General features: G+C 44.0%; 1 protein-coding gene across 1 annotated transcript in view; it reads right to left on the bottom strand.

Moving 5' to 3' along the window:
• Nucleotides 1–3,617, bottom strand: part of MPPED1 (metallophosphoesterase domain containing 1) — a 48,918-nt gene extending 45,301 nt beyond the window's left edge. The window contains exon 1 of the mRNA XM_066634254.1: nucleotides 3,466–3,617. Coding sequence (XP_066490351.1) covers nucleotides 3,466–3,617 — 152 coding nt within the window. The remainder of the gene's footprint in view (nucleotides 1–3,465) is intronic.
• Nucleotides 3,618–9,454: the final 5,837 nt, after the last annotated feature.

Raw genomic sequence — 9,454 nt, 5'->3', positions numbered from 1 at the left:
GTGAGCGAAGAGTCCATGACTCGCTGCAGTACAGAAGTGTACTCAGGACGCAAGCTCTGTAGACCTGGATCTTGGTATGTTCCGTCAGCTTCTTGTTGGACCAGACTCTTTGTGAGTCTGGAAAACGTGGTAGCTGCTTTACCGATGCGCTTGTTTAGCTCGGTATCGAGAGAATGAGTGTCGGAGATCGTTGAGCCAAGGTACACAAAGTCATGGACAACCTCCAGTTCATGCTCAGAGATTGTAATGCAGGGAGGTGAGTCCACATCCTGAACCATGACCTGTGTTTTCTTCAGGCTGATTGTCAGTCCAAAATCTTGGCAGGCCTTGCTAAAACGATCCATGAGTTGCTGGAGATCTTTGGCAGAGTGGGTAGTGACAGCTGCATCGTCGGCAAAGAGGAAGTCACGCAGACATTTCAGCTGGACTTTGGATTTTGCTCTCAGTCTGGAGAGCTGGAGAGAGCTCACACATGACTGAGTGAAAAATAATTAATGCGTTTTGTCTGAAGGATTCAGAAACAGCTTTCAAAGTCTAATAAAATATCAGATACTAGAAATATTAGATATTAGTCCCACAGCGCAATTGAATAAGTATGGTACTCAATGTCAGCGCCAGGTTGCTGGGGACCCTGGAGCAAAGTCTTGCACTAGACCCCCCCCCCCCAAGAGCACCCAGTACCTGGCCCCTGATAGCACACCAGGAACTTGGATTCAGAAGCCAGTCTCATCACGTGTCATACCTGCCACACTGACTAAATTCTGACATAACAATAGTAGATTGGTAGACTTAAAGTAGACTTAAAACACATTTAATGAGCAAGTGCTCTGTGATGGGGACTATCTGCACCATCACACAGTGATGATAAAACATTGCTTGCACACTTCAAATTCGATTTTCATGGTTTTCTGCGCTCAGATACATCCAGCCATCTTTGGGCTCGGCATCCATGGATTTGATCCACCGAGGATGCCTCCCCACTCTTCAGAACACCTACAGAAAGTGACCAGAAGCAATGCCTGGTTTGTGCTCACAACTCTGGTTGTGTCTGCAAGGCATTCTGGGGCACAGGAAGGCCTGCAGCCCATTCCATTGGCCTCCCTGCACCTGAGAATGCCCCCAAAAGCAAAGCAGAAGTCAAAGGCATGAACAGGAAATCACTTCTGGTTGCTTCCTGGAGATGTTCTGGCATGGTGGGAAGCCAATGGAGTGGGTTGCAGGCCCACTGCAACTTCCAGAGGGCCCATCGCAACCTCAAAGTAAGGTATTGCAAGGCCATGACTCTGCCTCTTATTGGACCTTTATTCAGGACTCCAACAACCTTGTGTTGGCAACCTTCAGTCTCGAAAGACTCTGGTATCGCGCTCTGAAAGGTGGTTCTGAAACAGCGTCTAGTGTGGCTGAAAAGGCCAATTCGGGAGTGACAATCCCTTCCACACTGGGAGCAAGTGCAGTCTGTCCCTGGTCTGTCTCCCTGGCTATGGGCCTTCCTTCTTTGCCTCTTTGCCTCAGACTAAGTGTCTCTTCAAACTGGGAAAGGCCATGCTGCACAGCCTGCCTCCAAGCGGGACGCTCAGAGGACAGGGTTTCCCACTTGTTGAGGTCCACTCCTAAGGCCTTCAGATCCCTCTTGCAGATGTCCTTGTATCGCAGCTGTGGTCTACCTGTAGGGCGCTTTCCTTGCACGAGTTCTCCATAGAGGAGATCCTTTGGGGTCCTGGAGGATACTGAGGGTACACTTTACAGTTAAATGGGGTTTGGGAAGCAGATGTAGGCTATGAGACAGGCCATGGGAATCAGATACAGGCTATGGCGCACAGTGCATTCTCCCCCAAACCTCACCTTTCCTTCTATATGCAAGTTCTCCATTCTCCCTACGTTCACCATTATGTGCAAGTGTTAATAACCTGAGTCAAAAGGAGCCTAGGTAAAACTCCTATATTCACTGCAGAGCGCAGTTTTCAGCTATGGCCCTCAGTGCGTTTAGAAATGTCCCTTGTCTCTTCTAACCCAGACTGTCATGCACAACACCAAACCTAGACGAGGATGGGTGAATCTGCAACATGAAAGAGGAGAAACCAAGACAAGGAGGCATGCTGAATCTGGATTCCTAAGCACCAGTTTGTTGTAAATCAGCACACAGTGTGTTTTGAATAAAAGTGCTCTACAGCCCAAACCGGTAAGCCAATCACATCTTCAGGGCAAGTTAAACAACAACAAAAGTCTCTAATATAAAAAGAAACCATAACAGTAACAGAATAAAACACACTGTACACGTTTTGATAACTTGACCAATATTTTACAGTATATTTGTCTTGCCACAGCTCCTCCCCACTGGGCCTCGTGCCCGCTTAAGGCTGATTAGTTTCCCTTGTTAAACTCACAAGTGCAGCAAGCAAAAGTCAGAGTCCAGTCCCAGTCCACAGCTTCCAAGTAAGTCAGTCCAATCAGTTAGAGTTGCCAAATCAGAGTCCAGAGGCAATAAGCCAGAGTCACAGTCCAAGGTGAGATTCCAGGTAGCCAGTCAAATCAGTCAGAGTATCCAAGTCAAAGTACAAAGTCATTAAGCCAAGTCACAGTCCATAGTCAGATTCCAAATTCAATAAGCCAAGTCAGTCTTCTCTCCAACCTACACCCCTTCTACAACCCACACCACTAGTTCCTCCAGGTTCTGTTTATATGCTCCCAGGTTCACTTTAGCCTCTAGTGGCTGCAGCTGTGCAGCACACCTCCAGCTACCACCTGGGCTTTAACCCTGCATTTACTCAGAGCAAGGGGCACTGTGGACACCACAACATATCTCCTCGGTAATATCTTCCGCAATTCCAATACAATATTTTAATACTTTATTAAGATGTAATAGCTAAAGATTTTCTACTTTCCCTTCTAGCTCTCAACTTTATTAGCACTTTTCATGTTGCAATTATGATCCAGCACTTTACATTAAAAATAAATCACCCTTCAGATCAATTAACTTTACAGATGTTTTCATTATAGACAAAAATAAAAAAACACATTAATTTAATTACATTTTAAGCACCCTCTGCCTTTCACGTTCTCTCAGTAACAGAGCAGGAACAATCAGACCAGACAATCAGGCCCACAAGTGCCTATTCATTTCTGCTGTTCTTTCCTTGAATCTCTATTAAAACAATAGGAATCTTTTTGTTCTAAAACCAGACTTCATATTAAAAGTATGATTCATAGAAGGACGCAGGATGATTGCCGATTAACGGTAAAACACCAGCCAGACTAATAACTCCAGCAATCCCTTGTTGCTGTTTTACTAAGTTCCAAGTTGCAGTAACACAGTATTACCTCCCCCCACCCCAAATCCATTAACAAAAATACCTTTTTCTCTCAAATAATCGTCTTTCCAGGATTCCTGCTCTGACTGGCCCATCAAATTCTGCATTGACACAGCAATAACCATTCAAAAGTCTGTGCCAGAGCAATAATACTTACATTTGCACATGTGGGGGCTGAAAACGTCCCTGGTTAATGTTGTAGAACGTGAACGCCTGTGTTGGGTTTGCGCTGTACTCATCCACCTCGGTTATGAGTCTACTGTGCTGATGCCTCCTAGCTGTCATAATGTGCGACTGGGCGAACGCCATGCTTGCTCTATGTGTGGCAAGGCTGTTCTTTCAAGAAATCGTCTACATTATCTTTCCATGTTGGCTGAAAATATCCATGTCCTCTTGTTATCTCATCATGCGCAAACACCCCTTCTGAAAACCTAAAGGGGAACTGAAAAAGTAGAGTTGGCATAAGTGCTTGGCAGTTAAACTGGCTGAAATATGTTTTATTTAACATCAGAAAGCATTTATCATCTTTTTCTTCTAAATCTAACCACTCAAATATCTCATTACGAATCTCACCAGCTCAGCAATATGATGAATATATGTTTTAGTCAGTGAGGGAGAAAACTGACTTGTCAAAGAAACGCGTGGTCCAACAGGAGGTCTGGTCATGGAGGGTAGAGCCTCCGTTTGCCTGAAGATAACATCCACAGGTCGCCAGTTCGAGGCCACCGGCACCGTGAATGGTGAGACCTTGAAGCAGCTGACAAGCTGAGCCGAGTTATTCCACCTGCTCTTTGGTGTGAGCGAAGAAGCATCTTGGCTGCCCTCCATGTGAGAAATGAAGGAGCTGCTTGTCAGCTATGTGGGAGGAAATCAGAGGCCAGAACGTGATACCAGATCAAAAAGATCCATCTGAAATGTTGTGGTTCTTGAAAGATAGAACCTTTCTTCAATTGTAAAAATTCCTACGGGGATTTAGAAAAGCCTGCCCATGTCAACCGCCTTGAATAAAGTCTGAGGAGAAATCTGATGACCAAGAAAGGCGTTATATAAATACATGTATTATTATTATTATTATTATTATTATTATTATTATTATTATTATTATGTTCCATCAGTTAAGACTTTTAGGGCACGATCCTAGCCAGGTCTACTCAGAAGTAAGTCCTATTGTGTTCAATGAGACTTACTCCCAGGAAAGTGAGGTTAGGATTGCAGCCTTAATCACAAATCTACAGAACAATGCATTACTACTTAGATGTCATATTTTACTGTTTTGCAAACACCATTATTTAATTTTAGATCCCCCGGCCTCAGCATATTAGCTAATGTTTTTATTATTGCTCCAACTGACTACATGCCGATGCATGAAGAGATTACAAGTAAACGTGGGTTCCAGAGAAATAAGTATAAGGTCTGTTTTCTCTGATGGTTCAATGGCATTCACAAACCATGAATTATCCAGTGGAATGTTTTAACAGAAAATGCTTTGTTGAAACCAGGAAACAGGTATCACAAATGAGAATTCTTTTTCTCCATGCAAGTAATTTTTATAAAGCTAATATGTGATTCAAAACTGAATATACTGCATATAAATTATTCCAGTTATTCAAAAATAATTTTCACTGACTCACAAACTGTTTCACATTCAATCACTCCTATCTTACACAACCATTAAAAAGCCACTTCCTCCATCTCTGTAATCCCCTAGGTTTGTTCAGCTAAATTTGTGACAGAGGAGGAGTACTCCGTACCTTAGTACTGGTAATTTTTTCAGCTCCCAAAAGTTTTCATAAAGAAAAGCATGTCCTCTAGGCATATCGCTAGCTACTTACACCAACTCAATTCTGGCTTTCTGCACTTATTGGGACAGTCAGGGGATGTGCCTTCCACAAACCGGTATTCAGTTCCAATTCAGATTCAGGTATTTGATCTTAAGACACTTAGGGTTGAGGTCATAGGGTTTCCTGAACTGACAAAAGGAAACTGACTGGCCTCTTCCCACCATTTTTCCTAGACAGGAGGCTTTGGGCACCCAAAGAATGGGCACAAGCTAATCTCAGTAGGAGAATATAAGAAGACAAGAAGAGCCCTGTTGAATCAGGCAAAAGGCCCACCTAGTTCAGCTTCCTGCATCTCATGGTGGCCCAACAGATGGTTTAGGGAGCACACAAGACAATAAGACACCTACATTCTGTTGCCACTCCCTTGCATCTTGCATTCTGAGGTAGCCTACTCAGGCCTTGCTGGGGGAGAATCAGCATGGCTTCTGTAAGGGTAAGTCTTGCCTCACGAACCTTACAGAATTCTTTGAAAAGGTCAACAGGCATGTGGATGCAGGAGAACCCGTGGACATTATATATCTGGACGTTCAGAAGGCGTTCGACACGGTCCCTCACCAAAGGCTACTGAAAAAACTCCACAGTCAGGGAATTAGAGGACAGGTCCTCTCATGTATTGAGAACTGGTTGGAGGCCAGGAAGCAGAGAGTGGGTGTCAATGGGCAATTTTCACAATGGAGAGAAGTGAAAAGCGGTGTGCCCCAAGGATCTGTCCTGGGACCGGTGCTTTTCAACCTCTTCATAAATGACATGGAGACAGGGTTGAGCAGTAAGGTGGCAAAGTTTGCAGACGACACCAAACTTTTTCGAGTGGTGAAGACCAGACGTGATTGTGAGGAACTCCAGAAGGATCTCTCCAGACTGGCAGAATGGGCAGCAAAATGGCAGATGCGCTTCAATGTCAGTAAGTGTAAGGTCATGCACATTGGGGCAAAAAATCAAAACTTCACATATAGGCTGATGGGTTCTAAGCTGTCTGTGACAGATCAGGAGAGAGATCTTGGGGTGGTGGTGGACAGGTCGATGAAAAAGTCGATCCAGTGTGCGGTGGCAGTGAAGAAGGCCAATTCTATGCTTGGGATCATTAGAAAAGGTATTGAGAACAAAACGGCTAATATAATAATGCCGTTGTACAAATCGATGGTAAGGCCACACCTGGAGTATTGCATCCAGTTCCGGTCACCACATCTCAAAAAGGACATAGTGGAAATGGAAAAGGTGCAAAAGAGAACGACTAAGATGATTACTGGGCTGGGGCACCTTCCTTACGAGGAAAGGCTATGGCGTTTGGGCCTCTTCAGCCTAGGAAAGAGGCGCCTGAGGGGGGACATGATTGAGACATACAAAATTATGCAGGGGATGGACAGAGTGGATAGAGAGATGCTCTTTACACTCTCACATAACGCCAGAACCAGGGGACATCCACTAAAATTGAGTGTTGGGAGGGTTAGGACAGACAAAAGAAAATATTTCTTTACTCAGCGTGTGGTCGGTCTGTGGAACTCCTTGCCACAGGATGTGGTGACGGCATCTGGCCTGGATGCCTTTAAAAGGGAATTGGACAAGTTTCTGGAGGATAAAGAAATTTCAGGAGAAACTGTAAAAATAGTTTGGCATTAGAACCAGGCAACATTTCTCTTTCCCTGCTATAGGTTCATGTGCAGTATGAAAGAGGCCTGGCGTCTGCCTCTACCCTCAGGGGTGGAGACAGGTGAGGGCCCTTGCTTGCTCACAGAGCCCAGCACCTGCTCCGTCTATGGAGCAAGGGCTGCAACAGACCGCTTTGAAGCTCGCTGTTTTCAGTGTTGCTTCTTTCAAAGCAAAGATATGATTTTCTTTCAAATCAGAATGCCAGTCCCCAATTTATTGTCAGTTTTGTTGCTGTTTTCAAGGGCCATAACCATGATGTATTGATCGCTCCAGTGGTTATTTTTTTTAAAAAATTGATGTCATTCAAGTACAGTGTGAACATGCAACAATAAAAATCCTTTGTGGCTTGAAAAATGCAGGGTTCTTCCATTCACGCTTCTAGGACACACTTCATTGCAAAGCTAGAGAGAAAATAGAAGAAACTCACAATGTGCAACTTTCTGAAGTTCTTCTTACCGACTTCTTAAAAAAACAATTGGTTTTCGCAAAGCTGAAATTATTTTAAATGTGTCAGGAAAAAAATGAATGGGAGCTGACTAAATTCTAGTAGTCTGGTATCCTGAAAAAAATAATATCAAGATTATGATTGGAGTGGACACTTGTCAAGAATTAACACTTAAATTATCCACAATTTTTTTTTTTTTAAGATGCCAACAGGAGCGCCCAAACTGCTTTTTAAATGCTCTTAGTTTGGAGATTTACAATCAGTGGTTTACGAAGGAGAATTCTGGAAAGAAGGGCAAGTCAGCAAAAGCAGCATTTATTTTTTTTAAACGAGTGCGCTAAATCTTAAAAAATGCTGTTTGAACTGACTTCAAGGAGGGGGAGCTTTTGAAAGTATGTCTAGAAGGAAAACATATGCGTGCATCTCCTGTATGTCAGGCTGTATAATAATATACCACTAAACTGTAGAAAGTGGACAATCAGTTCAAAAAAAAGTGGAGCAAGAGTGTCTTTTGATGAAAGTTAGGCAGTAAACTTGCATTATCAAGCTTGAGAAAAAGCCACAGAAATACAGTTGAAGGGGATCTTGTATGGCATTTCGGCTAAAACTCTGCACAATGCAGGAAGTCCACAACTAGGCTGTCCAGCCTCTGATTGAAAGCATCCAGCAAGGGAGATCACACTCCACCCAACCCCACCATAGCGTGCCTTGTCAATGGTCAAAAAACCCGACAATTTTAGCACAGTCTCAGTGTGCCATGAGATGCAAAGGGCTGAAATTTGCTGCTGTAATTCGCACAAAATGTTCACAGTGTAAACCTTTCCATTCCCCAACAAAAGAATGGGTCCTGAGAGATTCAGCCAAGCCTATAAGTAGAGGAGGGAGAAAATGATTTTATTTTTTCATTGATTTTGGTGTTTTCCAAAATTAGAAGTGCAGAAGCAGTGTTCTGTGTTTTTATTCAAAATATACATTGTAACTATAAATTATAGTTGCTTTAAAAGTGCACTAGCTAGGTAGATGATATAGGTGGTATGGTATCAACAGACAGCCAATCATTACCCATGCACTCTCCCCACTAAACAAAAAATAAAAACCAAATATAACTTTTTTATTTTTTGCAGATTTCAGGGTTTTTTTGTTTACAAAAAATGCGGAGTACAGAAAGCAGTGCTATATGTTTTTATTTTGCTATCACCGCTTTCTCTCACCTCAACCTATAAGAATTCAGACACAACCAGCCCCTTGTTAGAACAGGTTGTTTTCTCCCTGAGACCTGTCCAGGGTTCTGAAGCTCTGACAGCCAACTGGCCTTGACATCTGCCCTGTCTTGAAATCTTGCAGGGACCACAGTAGGGGCCCATCAGGCCTGGTCTGTCTCGCTCCCCACTCCTGGACACTGCCTGCACCTCTCTCTGTTGCCTTCCCTATGGGCTCAGCCTCACCCGGACCAGTCAGCTGATGTGCCCAGCAGCTTTCCACAGCACCACAGGAGCCCGCCACTGGGGTGCTTGCAGGGCTTTGGCCCCAAACCACCCCCCAAAAGCTGGAGTAGATGGTGCTCAGTTGTAACATACTAGGAAGGAGTAATTTGCCAAGTGCATTGAAAACGTGAGTCATACTGAGAGCGCAATCCAGAGTGCTCTTTGGGCTGGCACAACTTGAGTCAGCCCAGGAATGTCGAAAACATGCCATAAGGAATGTTTGCGTCTCTTTAGGAGTTGGCTGGGCCAGCACACGGACATGTGCCGGCCCACAGAGGCAGCATCCAGCCTCTATTATTATTATTATTAATTTATATCTTGCCTTTATGCCCAAAGGGCACACAAGGCGGCTTACAACAATTAAAAATACAACATTAAAAACAATTTACAAATAATTAAAAATCTAAAAAACAAACCCCGTGGATTCTCATATAAAAAGCAAGAAAGCCAGCCAGCCTGTCAACAATTAAAAGCTTTTTGAAATAAAAAGGTCTTCAGTCCGCGCCAAAATGTTAGCAAAGAGGGAGCAGTTCTCAATTCTAAGGGGAGGGTATTCCAAAGTTCGGGGGCCACCACTGAGAAGGCCCTCTTCCTGGCCACTGCCCCTCTCACCTCTCTTGGTGGCGGCACAGTCAAAAGGGCCCCCCCAGATTATCTAAGAGCCAGGGCAGGATTGTAAGGAAGGAGGCGGTCCCTCAAATACCCTGGACCTGAGCCGTAAAGGGCTTT

Source organism: Tiliqua scincoides, chromosome 7 (genome assembly GCF_035046505.1).
Source record: "Tiliqua scincoides isolate rTilSci1 chromosome 7, rTilSci1.hap2, whole genome shotgun sequence".
In the NCBI taxonomy this organism is placed as follows: domain Eukaryota; kingdom Metazoa; phylum Chordata; class Lepidosauria; order Squamata; family Scincidae; genus Tiliqua; species Tiliqua scincoides.
The sequence above is the reverse complement of the archived record's forward strand: the minus strand, read 5'-3'. Positions and strand labels throughout refer to the sequence as shown.